General features: G+C 41.2%; 2 protein-coding genes across 2 annotated transcripts in view; one reads left to right on the forward strand and one right to left on the reverse strand.

Annotated features, from left to right (window-relative positions):
* LOC132384965 (ADP-ribosylation factor-like protein 5B) overlaps positions 1–6371 on the forward strand; it is a 78566-nt gene extending 72195 nt beyond the window's left edge. Inside the window, exon 6 of the mRNA XM_059956656.1 lies at positions 1013–6371. Coding sequence (XP_059812639.1) covers positions 1013–1061 — 49 coding nt within the window. The 3' untranslated portion in view covers positions 1062–6371. The remainder of the gene's footprint in view (positions 1–1012) is intronic.
* Positions 6372–8283: 1912 nt separating this feature from the next.
* On the reverse strand, positions 8284–18016 carry LOC132384511 (dickkopf-related protein 1-like). Its single transcript, XM_059955664.1, has 3 exons — positions 17891–18016; positions 16626–16821; positions 8284–8455 (listed from the first exon to the last, which is right to left on the reverse strand). Exons 1-3 carry the CDS (start codon positions 17931–17933, stop codon positions 8392–8394), a joined length of 303 nt encoding a protein of 100 aa, XP_059811647.1. The 5' UTR covers positions 17934–18016; the 3' UTR covers positions 8284–8391.
* Between the last annotated feature and the right edge of the window lie 348 nt (positions 18017–18364).

Consider the following 18364-nt stretch of genomic DNA (forward strand, 5'->3'; position numbering starts at 1 on the left):
AATTTGGCCTATTTCAGATCCTTTTCTCTACTTATCCTTGTTCAGGTATGGAGTTCCGGAGTTCTTTTCTTGACACCTTCATATATTTATAAAGTGCTATTATTGCCCATGTTAGTTTAGTTTAGTATTTTTTTTTCAATATATATTTTTTCTCATATATAATTTCAATTTTTTTTTCTTTTTTGATGATTATTTTTTTTTCATATATATTTATATAGACTTGATTGATTTATGTACCTTTTGTTGATTGATATTTAATAGGATATTTTTATCCTATTACTAATGTAATCTCAAGTTTATTGAATTTGTAATCTATTCATTATTATGTGTTGTTTTTTTTTATATGAAATTTAATAAAAAGATTGAAAAAGAAAGAAGAAAGAAAGAAAAGCATGTAGCTCAGTAAGATTCATTGTTTAATGGTATTTCCAGTATGCAAGTGTAAAGGAGACCCATGCAAATATTATTCCAGATCAAATGCAACACAAACAAACACGGTAAAATAAAGAACACAATAAGAAAAATCACAATAAATTGTAATACAGCTTGTACGTCTAGATTAATTGTATATCCATAAAGTGACGCTAAGTGTGTGTCTGCACATAAGGTGACTGATAGGAAATGGTAAAGTGGTGCTTGGGGGTATGGAGGGGTCAGTTATTGGGTGGAGGTGTGATCAGCTGTACTGCATGAGGAAAGTAATTGTTTTTGAGTCTGGTGGTCCTGGTGTGGGTGCTATGTTGCCTCCTCCCTGATGGGAGTGGGACAAACACACCATGAGTAGGGTGAGTGGAGTCCTTCATGATGTTACTGGTCCTTTTCCGGTACCTTTCTGTATATATGTCCTTGAATGGTGGGTAGGTTGATGCCAGTGATGCATTGGGCAGTTTTGACTATCTAAATGTTAAGAGACACTTAATCAGTCAGGATTTAGATACGGTGGTGTTGAGCGACCAGCTATGTATTTCTGATTCAGATTGTTGTGTGCTTACTTGATTTCTTATACTTTCAGGTTGGGTCAAGGGCTGGAGTGGATGACAATGAAAACAGCAGCAAAGTAGATACTTGCCAACAGAAAAGGCCTTTGGAAGGAATTCACTCTTATGTCGCCAAGTGTATTGGCTCTGTGCCTTGTTCTTAGAAGACAGTTCTTGAAATACTGGAAGGTTACCCCAACCTGGGGCACTTGAATTCTGAATCCCAGAGAGTTCTTCTATTCAAAGCTGTTGGCACAAAAACAGAAGGACAACCATCCTGGTGGGCGAAAGCTGATGGAAAGAGTAATGGCACGTTGGCCCTGACCAAATGTGCTGGATTTTAACCTTTTGCAGTCCGAGTTGCGGAACAAATTAATTCACTGAATTCTCCAGGAAGCTAAATGCTAACCATGGATCCATATGGGCTGAGACAGAAGAGTGAAACAATAAGGCTGCTTGCAGTCTGCACCTCCAGAGTCTCCAGGGTAACCTTGAGTACTCAAGCAGCACTGAGTTGGGTTGGTAACTGTGCCTGAGGCTTCAGGGCTTGTGTGTGGCCTGAACCTTGGGATATGCTTTTTACTCCCAACTTGACTACCAAGAATATTTAATTATTTTGAACCTCAGGAATGGAAATACTTCTTTTTAATTTGCTGTAGTTTTATTCTATCGAATGGCATATCATTAGATCACTGATCAGTATTAGTCTGCTTTAGGGCTTGAATAACTGGAGCTTTGAAGCTTCTGAAAAGCTTTGATACTTTTATATATTTTTGCTCTTGAGTTCAAAGCTAACATCAGTCAGTTCTACGAAACTATCCCAGTGTTCAGCACACTATGTTAGCTCAATTTTTCCAGTGTAAAAGGTACCTCAAAGTTAGAAGGATGGGAGAGGTTTCAGTTGCTGCATTCTAGTCACTCATCAATGGAAATACTTGGAGCAGACTATCAGGTATGCACCTCTTGAATATAGTGGCTGGTGTGGGACAGCAGGTTTTCAATTGCTCCATTTATAGAGCACATTTCATCAAGATCTGTTTCTCCCATTGGTTGAATGAAGCACCCCAGCAGAACTGCTTACTGTTACTCACAATTAATTCCTACCCTAATACTATCTGTTTAAACAGGTTTGATAGTTGAGGTTTTGTGCCAGGGTTTCTGTGTAGTGCTGATTTAACCTTCAGCCCAGGCAAGCAAGCAACGTTGATATTAGCTTGGAATTAAGTAATCAAGCAATGGGAGGCATTAGTCAGAGAGACTTGGAAAAACAAATTTACTGGATCAACTACAATCTGAATTTGTTCCCTATTTAAATTGGAATCCACTTGAGAAAAGATAACCTCACAGCATATCATACTGTGGTTATTCTATTAATAGTTCCCAAATTCCAACTTTGAAGGATAGAAATGAAAGGAAACCACATCAGTATAACTATGCTACCAAATACATAGCTCTTTCATATGGAGAAATTGGTGGTTAACCCCTGGTATCTACCTTGCATGACTACAAGCCTCTCTGTCTAATGTGCTAATCTTCTGGGAATACTTATGGACTTCCTTCATATCTCAAGCACCAAAAATAAGAGTTCAAGCTGCAGTCCTCTTGGCTTTGAGTTTAGTGCCTTGTGAGAAAACTGTAAAATGTGATTATTTTTCAAACAATACAGGCAGAGGTGGGTGGATGGATCTGGTTTGTCTTGTAAAGCTGATATCAGTGTTTCATTTCCGTACAGCGGACATCCTAATTTGCTAACACTACAATTGGATTTAAATATTTCTGTTTGCCCTCCAGTTCTGTAACAGTTGATATTCGGAAAGCTCCAGCAAATCTATGAAGTGATCCTGTACCTCAGTGGCAGAATGAATGAATTGGCGCCTCTGTCCAAAATTGGATTGCTCAAAATAGCTCCTAATTTCGGTTTTGCATCACTACCAGACTGACTGTCAGACCTTAGTAGATGAACTCTTAGATGTGTTCCCACAGCTGATGTTTCCATCTATTTTCTTTTATATGACTTTATGTGCCTCTGTTTTACGGGTGCACAGAGAGAATATCTCTGCAAACTTCAGGCATTCAGCTGTTTCCTTCTATGAACCCAGTATCTGTGCAGCATCTAACTTGACAACAGTCTGGTCCATTCAAAGGTGAAAATTCAGCATGATTTAACCTTTCTACCCTTTTTAACCCTTGCATGAGAAATTTTCACTTTGTTAAAATCCATTTTCTCCTCCTCCCTAGCCTCCCACAGGCTCATGCACTCATAATGGAACGGGTGACACAGCTTGCAGGATAATGGGTGAATAGTGGCATGCTTGAAGCTTGCAAACTAATCCATAAAGCTCGTACAATGCAATTATATTTCTTAACCCTTGGTTGAATTTTGAGTGGGGTTTCAAAAGTATTGTGCTTGTATCATTAGCTCACTCAGGATAATGTTAAATTCTCGCACTTAGTTTTGTTACCTTTGCAGTCTGAAGTGGGTTTAACTTTATTTCAATGTGGCACCCTGCAGAACTCCCAAGTTTGAAATCAGGTCAAAGAGTTTAGACAAACTTCCAGTAGGGGGAGTTACTCTGGTTCTTTAAATGTTGTTGATTTATAAATAGTGGGTCACTTACAATGTCTATACTTGCATGGATGCTGAAATAGGAACTACAAGTGCAGATTTCGGAGCAAAACTCTAAATCGACCAGTTGCATCCCTTAGCATGAAGGAGTGTACAAGGCTGTGTCTGGAATGAAATCCCATTATTGTACAGCATCTGTTGCAAGTGTTGAGCATCATGTGAATGTCATTGAAACCACTTCAGCCACATCTAACGGAGGTAAATTTACTAAATAACCCCACTCATTTTGTAAAAAATATTGAATCAAAATATCGGGATAACTGTCTGATTCTACCTCATCACAATTTACATCTGCCTGAATATTTTAGTTTTAATATTGCTGTTGCCTTTTAAACACAAATTGCCAACTTGATCAATGAGTTAAGGGTTTCATAGAGATAGAGGTTCCTTTCAGATTTTAAAGGGGTATGGCACCACTGAGTGAACATAGTCTCAAAGAGCAGGAACCTTCCTTTCCTGCCTCAGACTCCAGGCTCTCCTTCACATCCTTCAGTATTGTCACGGTTCCACCTATTTAGTAACTGCAGCTGGAATTTATTGACAATGAAGATGGGATTGGTGTAAATTTAGTGATCTGCTAAAATGACCTGTCATCACAGCTTGAACACTTGAAATGGTGCCTGAGAATTGGTCCTTGTTGGAAGGGAACAGAGACGAGACAGGGCATGGCATACATTCTGGTCGGTGAGTTCTTGCCAAGAATGGGCAGTGGGATTGAGCAAGTCATCTTTCAAATGTTCAGTCAGAAACTGCTGCATACATAAATAGATTCATTGTGGAAGCATTTGGTACTCAGGAATTTGCATAAATCCCTGCCTTACATTGATAGGTTTTGTTATATGCTCCCAGCTGTTGTTATTCCTTGCATCACAATTTGAGAGGCTATTCACTCAGCACCTACATCTTAAGTCTTGTGGCTTCATGGGTTTTTTGATAGTTCCTCAATAAATGTTTAGCCGAATATGGTGGTTCCGAGGGTAAGTGTTGTGAATAGGTTCATTGGAGATGGTTGATGATGAGGTCTTAAGGAGATTATATCAAAAGATTTTTGGTTCACTGTCTCCCTTCTTTCATTCCTAAAAATAGAAAGGTTTCTAAACACTTTGACCCTCTGAGGTACAATGATTTCAATGCAAAGATCTGTCACTGTGCAAATTGTGTATTTTTAAAATCGTCCTTTTAAGTGTGCAGATGTCATTGGTTCTTGTGTATGCAATGGTTTACTGTTCTCACCTAATATGAAAAACAGTTCATCTGGTGGTTTTCTGAGGCTTTGCTGTTTAGCTTAAAGTAGTGTCTATGGCCACGAGGTTTTGCCTCGGTTTGTGGCAAGATGAGATCTGCACGATTTATTTTCTGAGGTTCGAGGGAAGGATGCCAAGCGTTGAACTTTCAGGTAGTAGGCAACTTGTTATAGGAGATGCCTCTTGTCCTTAGTCAAGTTCTGAAGAACAGGCCATTAAACTCAAAAGCTCTGACATCTAGACATGTAAGACCAGTAAATATCCAGGATGGCTGAATGCATGAAGATAACCAAAGGACTCCTGCTTTGGTCCAGGTCCTTCATTCTGGGCTGGAGCTTTTACAAGTTACTGCCCGCTAACACTCTTCCTTGGGGCAGGAGAGAGAGTTTGCGACACAGGCTGGAGTAAACATGCCAATGTCATCAACTTGTATTCATGATAAATTGTTCCTGATCACATTGCATGAAAATTATTGACTGCGTCAGTTAGTGACTGTGGAGAATAGTTATAATTTCAATTTGGTCTTGCATCTGCTTAAGCATTTCCTTTGTGATTGAGAATGGCAAACCTTCAGATATATTGTGAATGGTCGTAGAGCATTGTTAGAAAAATCTCTTTCCAAGCTTTTCAAACATTTAAGTGCCACATTGCTGGAGGTGCTTTTAGCCAATTAATGACTTAAACTAGCAGAATGCACTCTTTAAAATTACTACCTTTACAGTGGCTGTGATGGTTTGGGGAGTGGATTGACACCCTTGCAAAAAAGGAAAAGCGTGGTCTTATTGATATTTAACCTGCCTTAGCAAATTTAGGATGGTATTTTTTTGAAGTAAATTTTTAATGAAATGCTGTTGGAACCCAGTAATTACCTGGTGCTGAAGTGTAAACCAATGTGTCACTCAGTCATGTGATTTATTGAGATGCCAACAGAATGGTACAATACTTTCAGGGAACTTTTATCAGCTTGTATTATGCACATCTCCCTGAACCAAATCACTGTCAATTAGTTGTCTCTGTGGGACAGTGGTTCAAACAATGCTCCTTTAGATTTTTAAGCATAGATGAAGTTTTAAGACTTCAGGCATCTTTTTGTAGTTCAAATTGACCGAACAGATTTGGAAAACACTCTACCTCCACCAAATGTGAACTTAATCTCAATGGAGACTGTGTTGTCTGGATATTCATTATGTGTTTTCCTTCCTGGTTCCTGACAGACCATTTTTGTAAACATGATTACTGTCTTGATTTTTGAGACCTCGGATCATGTAGCTTTATTTGGTGATACTGGCAACAGACACTCAGTTGTCAGAATCATCAGTTTTCTTTGGTTTTTAATCTATTTAAGTATTAATATTTAACAGGGAACTCACCTCAAAAGTGAGAATGAGCCAGTATTGAAAAGGTCATATTACTGACAATGTTGCACTCTGCTCAAACTGTAAATGAATATGAAACATTTCATTCCAAGGACATGTGATACAGCATGCGTTTTAAATAAACTTTTTGAGATTTTTATAATCATTATTTTGTGTGTGTGACTAATGCTTTTAAAAAGCAATATTAACATCATTCAAATGAGAATTGGATGGGTACATGGATAGGAAAGGTTTAGAGAGATATGGGCCAAATGCAGGCAAAAGGACTAGCTTAGATGAGCATCTTAACCAGTTTGAGCTGAAGGATCTGTTTCCATGCTGTATGACTAAATCCACTGCCATGTCACCAAATTCACTGGTGAGAATGTGGAGCGAGCTGCTAGCGTTAGTGAAGGATGCAGGTACAATTTAAACACTGAAGAGAAGTTTGGATAAGTACATGGGTGAGAGTAATATGGAGGGTTGTGATCCGGCATGGACTAGTGGGACGGTGCAGAATAACAGCTCAGAGTAGACTAGATGGACCGAATGGCCTGTTTCTTTACTATACTGCTCCATGACTAAATCTAGTTATAATAAAGATGCTGGAAAACCTCATTAGGTCAGAGTATCTGGGGGGAGAAAAGCAGCCTTAATGTGTGTTAGTTTCATGTCCATCCATAAAATGTTAACCATATTTCACACCCAAATGCTGCTTTAACTGGAGGACATTTCTAGCATTTTAACTTTTACCTGCTTGCCCTCCAGTTCAGTTAAGCAAACTTGCCCCAGATGTCTGGTATGAATTAATAAGTGCACCAGTACAACTAGAGTTGCTTTTCAGCATTTGTGACTGGAAAGCACACAAGGTAACTGATGCACAGTTGATCAGTCTTGGGCATCAAATGTTACTCATGCCTTGTTTCCCAATAGGGCGGCATGGTAGTGTAGTGCTTAGCATCACACTTTACAACATCAATAACCTGGGTTCAATTCTGCTGCTGTCTGCAAGGACTTTGTACGATCTCTGTGTAACTGTATGGGTTTCCTCCAGTTGCCCTGGTTTCCCCCCTCATTCCAAAGACATTAGTTAGGGTTAATAAGTTGTGGGCATGCTATGTTAGCACTGGAAGCATGGTGACTCTTACAGGTTGCCCCCAGTACATCATATGAAGTAAATGGTGCATTTCACTGTTTTGATATGCATGTGACAAATAAAACTAATCTCATTAAAAATCATTTGAAATCTGCAAATCCAAATGATGCTCAGCTCATCTCAGTTCAGTCATCCCTGATTTCCTGCCACTTATTGTTTTGACCTATAGAAATTGATAATAACTGATCAACCTGTTGGTACATGATGTGGACAAATCATGGCAATACCTTCCCACTGGTGACCAAAATATAAAGGAGAAGAGCTTGGTCAAACAGGTATATTTGGCCAACCATGGCCACATTCACCAAAAACCCATTTATATGATGATGTCATTTTATTTTCCCACATTTTTGTTGACTTGCCCCTAGATTTGACCATGACCACTTGTCCATGTACTAGAGGCAATTATACAACAGCTAATTTGCATGCCAAACATTTCTTAGGGACATGGAGTGAAGCCTATGTAATCTCAGGAAACAGTGTGCAGACTCCACACAGTATCAGAGATAAGTATTGAACCTTGGTCACTGGGTTTGAGGCTGCTCTACTTGCTGTGCCACTGTGCTGGAAGGCTTAGGGAGAAGTTTAGATAAGTACATGGATTGGAGGGCTATGGTACAGTTGCAGGTCCATGAGATTAGACAGAATAATGGTTGGCACAGACTAGAAATTAGCTTTATTTGTCGTACTTACAATGAAACATACTGTGAAATGTTCTTTATGTCAAAGCAAATCAGCAAGGATTTCACTGGGCAACCCACAAGTGTTTCCAGCACCAACATAGTATGCCTAGGTAGGCCAAAAGGCTGCAGCACTTCTACTCTGGGGAAAATGGTGTAGCTAGAGATCTGCTTACGCAAAAACAGTGGGAATCAATACTATACAGAATTTTATTGCATTCACTAACAGAGCTTAGGGTGTGACCAGCCATTATTTACAGTGAATCATTTGAAGTGTCTATTTAATAGGATTAAATAACATCAAGTATTTACAACATAAAAAAATATACAACCATGTGCAGTCAGTGTTCTGGTTAGGGCAGGTCAGGGCTCAGACATTGCCAGCTGTTGGTATGGCCCCAGTAGTCAAACTCCCTCCTATATAAATAATAAAAAATCATTTCAAGTTCATGTTTTGACAATTCTAAGGTCGACAGTGTTTCTCAAATGTTATTATACTCACAATGAAATGATTATAAGTCATTAAAGTAAGGGAAAGTACAAGAACAGAAGAGGAATTTCTTTAGTCAGAAAGTGGAGAATCTGTGGAGCTAATTGATACAGGTGGCTGTAGAAGCCAAGTCATTGGGTGTATTTAAAGCAGAGATAGATGGGTTCTTGACTAACAAGGGTTTCAAAGGTTATAGGGACAATTGGGTTAAGAGGGTAAATAAATCAGCCATGATCGAATGGTGGAGTAGACTCAATTGGCCAAATAGTGTAATTCTGCACCTATGTCTTATGGTCTTTGATAATAAGGCATACATCGAGTGTGAACAAGAAGAAAATCTGCAGATACTGAAAATCCAAAGCAATACACACAAAATACTGGGGGAACTCAGCAGATCAGGCAGCATCTATGGAAAATACTGTCGAAGTTTCAGGCTGAGACCCTTTGGCAGGACTGGAGAAAAAAAGCTGAGGAGTAGATTTGAAAGGTGGGGGGAGGAGAGAGAGAGCCACCAGGTGAGAGGTGAAATCTGTAGGGGAAGGGATGAAGTAAAGACCTGGAAAGTTGATTGGCGAAAGAGACAGAAGGACATGGAAGAAAGAGAAAAGGGGGAAGGAGCACCAGAGGGAGGCGATGAGCGGGCAAGGAGATGGGGTGAGAGAGAGAAAAGGGGATGGGAAATGGAGAAGGGGGGCTAGGGGCCATTACTGGAAGCTCGAGAAATCGATGTTCATGCCATCAGGTTGGAGGCTACCCAGATGGAATATAAGGTATTGTTCCTCCAACCTAAATGTGGCCTTATCCCAACAGTGGAGGAGGTAATGGATGGACATTGACAGAGATGATATCATGTACCTGTCATTGATAGGTACATGGAGCTTAGAAAAATAGAGGGCTATGGGTAAGCCTAGTAATTTCTAAGGTAGGGATATGTTCGGTACAACTTTGTAGGCCAAAGGGCCTGTATTATGCTGTAGGTTTTCTATGTTTCTATATTGGAATGGGAAGTGGAATTAAAATGGGTGGCCACTGGGGGATCCCACTTCTTCTGGCTATCTAGTGCAGGTGCTTGGATTTCATCTGTCTGGGCATAGTATACATACGCTTGTGTAATCAGTTACTGAACATTACTTGATGACCTTTGCAACACTTTGTTGATTATGCTGAGTGTACCAATGGGAGAGTGAGTGCCTAGTTTGGATTAGTCAAGAACAGAATGTAGCTGAGCATACTTTTCCACTTTCTCTGGCAGATGTCAATATTCCAGAGCATGGCTAGATAGATGCTTAGTTAGTTCTGGAATGTGAATATTTAGGACTGTGATGTTATAGTCACGAAGTGATACAGCATAGAAACAGGTATAATATACAGGAGGCCACACTGGGAGCACCGAACACAGTATATGACCCCAACAGTCTCACAGGTGAAGTGTCGCCTCACCTGGAAGGACTGTTTAGGACCCTGAATGGTAGAGAGGGAGGAGGTGTAGGGGCAGGTGTAGCACTTGCTCCGCTTGCAGGGATAATTGCCAGGAGGGAGATCAGTGGGGAGGGTGAATGGACAAGTGAGTCATGTAGGGAGCGATCCCTGTGGAAAGCAGTAAGTCGGTGGGGGTGGTTGTGGGGGCACTTTCTCCAAGGCTGATAAGAGAGATCATTTTAAACTGAGTGGAGGAAAGGATGGGGGGGGGGGGTGATATCAGGTGTTTTACACACTGGTGAGTGCGTGCAATACACTGCCAGAGTCGTCATCTAACAGGCAGTCACGAAACAGAAACTCAAAAGAACCCATTTTTAAAAAAAGACCTAAACGTGAAGAGAAAAGAAAACAAATCATGCAAACAATAATTGCAATCAAATAGCGTTCTGAACTGAAGTCCATGTTCAGAGCAGAGTAGTGAGCTGAACTGGCCCATCCCCTGCCTCAGGCCCTGACATCCTGACCTTTGCAATCTGGCCTGGTGTCTAAATCGTCATCCAAACATTAGAGGCATTAAGAAACTCTTTGAAACAAACATGGATGAAAGAAAAATAGAGGGCTATGTAAGTTGGAAGGGTTAGATTGATCTAACCCTTAGGGTTAGTTGATTAAAAAGTTGACACAATATCGTGGGTTGAAGAGCCTGTACAGTGCTGTAGTGTTCTATGTTCTAAAACCATACTGAGCAGGATGATGTCTAAAGATGCCAAGCTACATTTAATGAGTAGAAAGAGAATTCCATTATTTTCCGATTTACCCTTGTCGAGATGAGGGTAGGAAAATGCAACTAATGTGATTTACTTTCTAAAAATTTGGAGTCTGGTTTAAGCTTTGCCATGCACTCATTTAGAAGGGTGGAACTGAGGAGACAACATATAATTCTCAATGTACCAATTAAAAGAGTATTAGCTCCAAAATAGTATTTTTATGCTCTTGATAATAAGGGGAAGTAGAGGATGTGAATACTTCGAAGCAAAGATGCAAAGTTTGTATATATATGTAAAAAAAAAGTAGCTGAAGTTACTGAATTGCAGTACAGGAGAACTTGTGAAAGGAAATAGGAAATGGTAGAGAAATTAATCCATGAATAGAGATATGGAGAACCTGGAGAAGGCCATAAAATATAGGACCAAAATTACATCATTACACATCAATGTTTCCCACTCAACCCCATTTTCCTGTCTTCTCCCTATAACCTTTGATGCCCTTACTAATCAATAACCTGTCGACCTCCACCATAAATGTACCCAGTAACTTGGCCTCTGCAGACCCCTGTGGCAATGAATTGCAGAGAGTCATCACCCTCTGGCTAAAGCAATTCCTCCTAGTCTTTGTTCGAAAGGGCTATTCTTGTATTCTGAGGCCCTGATCCTAGACTTCTCCCACTATTTAAACATTCCCTCCACATCCACTCTAGGCCTTTTAGTGTGATTTCCCCCTCATTCTTATAAACTTCCGCAAGCACAGGCCCAGAGCCCAACAAATTTTGTCACATGTTAACCCTGTTATTCCTGGGATCATTCTCATGAACCTCCTCTGCACCCCCTCCAATGCCAGCACATCCTTTCTTAGATAAGAATCCCAAAATTGCTCTCAATACTCCAAATGTGGTCTGACTAATGTCTTGTAAAGCCTCAGCATTACATCCTTGCTTTCATATACACGGTCCTCTGGAAATGAATTTGCCTTCTGTATCACTGCTCAATCTGCAATTAACCTTTAGGAATTTGTGCACAAGGACTCCCAAGTCCATTTGCACCTCCAATGTCTGAATTCTCTGTCCATTTTTTTAAAAAGTGTCTTTGGCTTTATTCCTTCTGCCAAAGTGCATGGCCATTCACTTCCCCACACTATATTCCATCAGGTCACTTTGACTCTTAATTCATCTGTCATTCAATAATATTGCAGCTGATTTAACTCAATTATTTTCCTGGCCCCTTAGTAACATTGGTGAAATTTTAGAAGAAGGAGCAGTGGATGTACTGGTTCTTATGATCTAGTACATCCCTGAACAGTTCCTACAGACTGAAGTAACTATATATAACCCTACTACTTAACAAAGTGGAATTTATTTTTATCAGAATGATGATGGGGTATTTAGCAGAGTAAATATTAATATCTTACTTCCGGTAAGAATGTGGCACGTGTAGAGGCAGTAGCCTCTCGGGGGCCAACCAAAGGTGTTCTTTTTCCTTTGCTTAAGTGTGTTTTTTATTGTAAGACTACACTGGATTCCAATAGCTATGAGTACAGCAGATTGAGTCAGTGGTACAGAAGATACATACTCGTGAGCCGCTCATTGATCAGAGCAGCCAGCCGTTGGGCCATGGGAGAAGAGTCAGGCCACGGGAGGAGTCAGATTGGGTTCAGAGGAGCTGACCTGGGTGCAGGCCGTGCTGCTGCTGCCTGCTACCTGAAGGCACCAAAATTGCTGCATGAAGGTGACGCACAGAGATACTATGATTGACTGTCTTGCATGTTTCTTTTACGAGTGCAAGATCCTGTTGGACATTGATTGCAGCAGGCCTATTTCCCTTGTTCAGGAGGCAAGGTAGCAATGTTGTCTTTGTTGTCGCGAGGATTAGGCCTGAAGCCTTGGACTTGCCTGCTGCTGCAGTCCAGGTGAGAAAGAAATGCTGGAGGCGTTGTGTGATGTATGTGCTCAGTTGTTTATGCGAGAAGTGAGGAAGGTGCAAGACAGATATATTCCAAAGAAGAAGAAATTTTCGAATGGAAAAAGGATGCAACCATGGCTAGCAAGAGAAGTCAAAGCCAAAGTAAAAGCAAAGCAGAGGGCATACAAGGAAGCAAAAGTTAGTGGGAAGACAGAGGATTGGGAAGTTTTTAAAAGCTTACAAAAGGAAACTAAGAAGGTCATTAAGAGGGCAAAGATGAACTATGAAAGGAAGCTAGCAAATAATATCAAAGAGGATACTAAAAGCTTTTTCAAGTATATAAAAGAGTAAAAGACAGGTGAGAGTAGATATAGGACCAATAGAAAATGATGCTGGAGAAATTGTAATGGGAGATAAGGAGATGGCGTAGGAACTGAATGAGTATTGTGCATCAGTCTTCACTGAGGAAGACATCAGCAATATACCGGACATTCAAGGGTGTCAGGGAAGAGAAATATGCGCAGTCACAATTACAACAGAGAAAGTACTCAGGAAGCTGAATAGTCTAAGGGTAGATAAATCTCCTGGACCAGATGGAATGCACCCTCATGTTCTGAAGGAAGTAGCAGTGGAGATTGCGGAGGTATTAGCAATGATCTTTCAAAAGTCGATAGATTCTGGCCTGGTTCTGGAGGACTGGAAGATTGCAAACGTCAGTCTGCTATTTAAGAAGGGGGCAAGGAAGCAAAAAGGAAATTCTAGACCTGTTAGCTTGACATCGGTGGTTGGGAAGTTGTTGGAGTCGATTGTCAAGGATGACGTTACGGAGTACCTGGAGGCATATGACAAGATAGACAGAACTCAGCATGGTTTCCTTAAAGGAAAATCCTGCCTGACAAACCTAGTGCAATTTTTTGAGGAAATTACAAGTAGGCTAGACAAGGGAGATGCAGTGGATGCTGTGTATTTGGATTTTCAGAAGGCCTTTGACAAGGTGCCGCACATGAGGCTGCTAAACAAGATAAGAGCACATGGAATTACAGGAAAGTTACATACGTGGATAGAGCGTTGGTGGTTGGCAGGAAACAGAGAGTGGGAATGAAGGGATCCCATTCTGGTTGGCTGCCGGTTACCAGTGGTTTTCCACAGGGGTCCATGTTGGGGCCACTTCTTTTTACGTTGTATATCAACGATTTGGATTATGGAATAGATGGCTTTGTGGCTAAGTTTGCTGATGATACAAAGATAGGTGGAGGGGCCGGTAGTGCTTAGGAAACAGAGAGTCTGCAGAGAGACTTGGATAGATTGGGGGAATGGGCAAAGAAGTGGCAAATGAATTACAATGTCGGAAAGTGTACGGTCATGCACTTTGGTAGAAGAAATAAACGGGCAGACTATTATTTAAATGGGGAGAGAATTCAAAGTTCTGAGGTGCAACGGGACTTGGGAGTCCTCATGCAAGATACCCTTAAGGTTAACCTCCAGGTTGAGTCGGTGGTGGAGAAGGCGAATGCAATGTTGGCATTCATTTCTAGAAGAATAGAGTATAGGAGCAGGGATGAGATGTTGAGGCTCTATAAGGCACTGGTAACCTCACTTGGAATACTGTATGCAGTTTTGGGCTCCTTATTTAAGAAAGGATGTGCTGACATTGGAGAGGGTTCAGAGAAAATTCACTAGAATGATTCCGGGAATGAGAGGGTTAACATATGAGGAACGTTTGACCGCTCTTGGACTGTACTCCTTGGAGTTTAGAAGAATGAGGGGGGACCTCATAGAAACATTTTGAATGTTGAAAGGCATGGACAGAGTGGATGTGGCAAAGATGTTTCCCATGGTGGGGGAGTCTAGTACGAGAGGACATGACCTGAGGATTGCAGGGCGCCCATTCAGAACAGAGATGCAAAAAAATTTTTTTAGCCAGAGGGTGGTGAATCTATGGAATTTGTTGCCACGGGTAGCAGTGGAGGCCAAGCCATTGGGTGTATTTAAGGCAGTGATTGATAGGTATCTGAGTAGTCAGGGCATCAAAGGTTATGGTGAGAAGGCAGGGGAATGGGACTAAAGGGGAGATTGGATCAGCTCATGACGAAATGGCAGAGCAGACTCAATGGGCCGAATGGCCGACTTCTGCTCCTTTGTCTTATGGTTGGGGGTAGCCTCTCCCATTGGTGCTGCCCTCCAGAGTTAGATCAGTGGAATTAAAAGCTGGACTGCTGGGAACCATCAATTTGCAGGACTTGTCACTCAGGGTCTTGGACTAAAACTATGTTTTCTTCCATGACTATGTTCTTTTTCTCATTATTTTGAATGTGAATGCATGTTTTTGCACCTTGGCCCCAGAGGAATGTTGTCTTGTTTGGCTGTATCAAACATCGACAGTGCTTCTCCCTATAGATGCTGCCTGGCCTGCTGTGTTCCAGCAGCATTTTGTGTGTGTTGTTGTTTGATTTTATTTGATATGTTAAAGAGAAATCATGTTGGGCAAGTAGTTTTTGAGGTTGTAACCAGTAGTATTGGATGCAAGTAGATGATATATGTGGTATATTTAGACTTTCAGATCGCCTCTGATAAAGTACTACATGATTGTAAAGGGTTCTTTATCAAAGTAATCATCACATTTCTGAGGGTTTGGCCAATCAGGTCAGGGTTTGTCAGACTGTGGGCAGTTTTTCATTGATTCTATCGTAGTTCTTTGTTCTACTGTGAATGCCTACAAGAAAATGAATCTGAGGGTAACATATGGTGAAATTTACATACTTTGATAACTTCACTTTGAGGGTGAGAAGAGATTTCTTTATCCAGATGATGGTGAATCTTTGGAAGTTTCTACTCCAAAGAGCAATGGAGACTCACAGCTGAGGATGTTCAAGACACATAAATAGATGTTTTTAGGTATTAAGGGAATAAGGATGTGGAGTGGTGGGGATGATACAAGCTCCTCTAGGAAACTGGTGATAAGGTATAAAAATTAACAATGGTCTGATTGAATGACAGAGTAAACACAAGGGTTTGAATAATCTACCACTGCTTCACTTTTATTTTTTAATGTTCCCTTTATGTCAAAGTGAAATATTTGTTTAATTACTAAGGCAATGGGGATACATTCTTCATTTCCTATTGCACCAGTCCTAATCCTCCATAAATCACTGGGTGGGATAGAAAGGCCCAATGTAATTACTGTGTATTCTCCTGTGACCTCCCCCTTGAATGTTTTTTGCAGCCATACAGAGACATCCTTGACCCTGTTACCATTTTAGCATTTCTTCTATGGCCCCTTATTTAAGAAAGGATGTGCTGGCATTGGAGAAGGCCCAGAAGAGGTTCATGGAAATTATCCTGGGAAAATAAGGGCTAATATATGAAGTCCTTTTGAGAACTCTGGTCCAGTACTTACTGGAGTTTAGAAGAATGAGGGGGGATCTCATTGAAACCTATTGAATATTGAAAGGGCTAGACAGAGTGGACATGGAGAGGATGTTTTCTTTAGCCAAAGAGTGGTGAATCTGTGGAATTCATTGCCACGAATGGCTGTGGAGCCTAGGACATTGGGTGTGTTTAAAGCAGAGGTTGATAGGTTCTTGATTAGTCAGGGCATCAAAGGTTAGAGGGAGAAAGCAGGAGAATGGGGTTGAGAGGGATAATAAATCACCCATGATGGAACAGTAGCAGACCTGATAAGATGAAAGGCCAAATTCTGCTCCTATGTCTTATAGTCAGCTTCTGCTCTCTGTTCCCCAACCCCCCCCCCCCCCCCCCACTATCGGTCTGTCTCTCTGCATGCTTTCACAGCCATTCACAGTGTCAGAGACCTGACTACAGCTGATTTTATGATTAATTTAGATGTGAGACTCCTCAGCCTATTGGAAAACCAAGCCAGTCGCCTGTCAAACACCAGCATTCTCATTACCTTGGCCCAAAGCACCTCCAGGCTCTGACGAGGAGACTCATTGCCTGCTCTGGTTCTGAACCAGTGCTTCAACCTTACACAGGATGTACTTACTCTCTAGTAGTCCTGTTGTTTCTGCAAATGAGCCCTTTGTCGCAGGGACAGAGTTGGTTAATGCTGTAGGCCAGCCCTCCATCAGGTACATAGCAATCCATTCCCAAAGTCAGCCTCTTCTTGCAAATCATCTCCCCGTGGTGTCTTGCGCAGCACATGGAGGCACTGCAGTCCTGGTCCTGTTTACAACGGGCCCCTACAGTTAATGGAAGCATTAATGGTTTAACATACTCAACCTGAAAGGGTTGGTAAAGTAGAATCAGAGGTTGACTGGCAGATGCATCAATGCCCATTTAGAAGGTCAAGGGTCAGGATTCCTAACTACTGTCTCACAAAACTCCTGCAAGAAAACAGCATACAAAGAGGCTGGAGGAGTTCTGGGTCAGCCAGCATCTGCAGAGGGAAGTGGACATTTGACAGTTTGGATAGAGACCGGGGATGCTGCCTGAGCCACTGAGTTAGAACATAGAACAATTCAGAACAGTACAGGTCCTTCAGCCCACTATGTTGTGCTGACCTTTTAGCTTACTCCAAGATTAATCTAACCCTTCCCTTCCGCATGGCTGTCTATGTGTCTGTCTCTTAAATGTCTCTAATGTATTTGTGTCTACCACTACCCCTAACACCACATTCAATGCATCTACCACTCCCTGTGTAAAAAAAGAAACCCTAACCCTGGCATCCTCTATGTAATTTCCTACAATCACCTCAAAATTGCGTCCCCTTATATTAGCTATTCCACCTTGGGAAAAAGTCTCAGTCTGTCCACTCTGTCTATGCCCCTTATCACCTCTATCAAGTCATTTCTCACCCTCCTTCATTCTAAAGGGAGAAGCCCTAGCTCACTCAACCTATCCTCATTAGACTTGCTCTTTAATTCAAGCAGCATCCTGGTGAATCTCCTCTGCACCCCCTCCATACCCTTCCTGTAATGAGAGAATCAGAGCTGAACACAATAATCCAAGTGTGGTCTAGCCAGAGTTCTATAAAGCTGAAACATTACCTTGCAGCTTTTAAACTCAATCCTCTGACTAATAAAGGCCAAAGCATCATGCACCTTCTTAATCACCCTAGCAACTTGTGCTAGTATGAGGGATCTATGAAAATGGGCACTAAGATCTCTCTGTTCCTCCACACTGCTAAGAATCCTGCCATTAACCCTGTACTCTGCCTTAAAGTTCGACTTTCCAAAGTCTATCACATTACACGTTATTCTCCTTGTTCACCTCTGTGTATAAATAGTTTGATTGTTACTTTATCCTTACCTTCGTGTCTCTCAGGGACTGTGAGGTGGCACTGGCCAAACATGCAGCTTAGACCCTTGGAGCACTGACTATCCTGCCGACAGTAGTGACCTTGGTTTCTTAAAGGGACACACAAGCCAAAATGCTTGTCACAAAAAAATCCCACGCCACAGCCTTGGTCATTTTCACAGATTGTCTACAGAAAACAAAATAACCAAATATAAATATCATTTAAAGGCTTATTTCCAATCAGCTGAGCATAGATTTTGTCAGTTCTGCAAACATAGATGAATGGTTGTAATTAATTGTAAATATTAACATCTTTAGAAGTTCTCAACTGTTTTGTAAACTTCCCCTAGTGGCTTGTAAGTGCACTGGCTGGCTTGAGCAACAACATACAGTCATAAAGGCATGCAGCCTGGAAACAGGTCTTGTCTCACTGAGCCCATCGAGCAGTCATCTACACAGATCCCATTTTTAATAAAGATTAGTTAA

Source organism: Hypanus sabinus, chromosome X1 (assembly GCF_030144855.1).
Source record: "Hypanus sabinus isolate sHypSab1 chromosome X1, sHypSab1.hap1, whole genome shotgun sequence".
NCBI lineage: Eukaryota > Metazoa > Chordata > Chondrichthyes > Myliobatiformes > Dasyatidae > Hypanus > Hypanus sabinus.

What these genes read in the sequence shown, in the direction of transcription:
- LOC132384511 (XM_059955664.1), bottom strand. Translation starts at nt 17,933, where the DNA reads ATGTTTGGCCAGTGCCACCTCACAGTCCCTGAGAGACACGAAG. An exon ending in AGTCCCTGAGAGACACGAAG is followed by an intron (nt 16,822 to 17,890) that starts GTAAGGATAAAG and finishes CATTAACTGTAG; the next exon opens with GGGCCCGTTGTAAACAGGAC. An exon ending in AACAACAGGACTACTAGAGA is followed by an intron (nt 8,456 to 16,625) that starts GTAAGTACATCC and finishes TTATTTATATAG; the next exon opens with GAGGGAGTTTGACTACTGGG.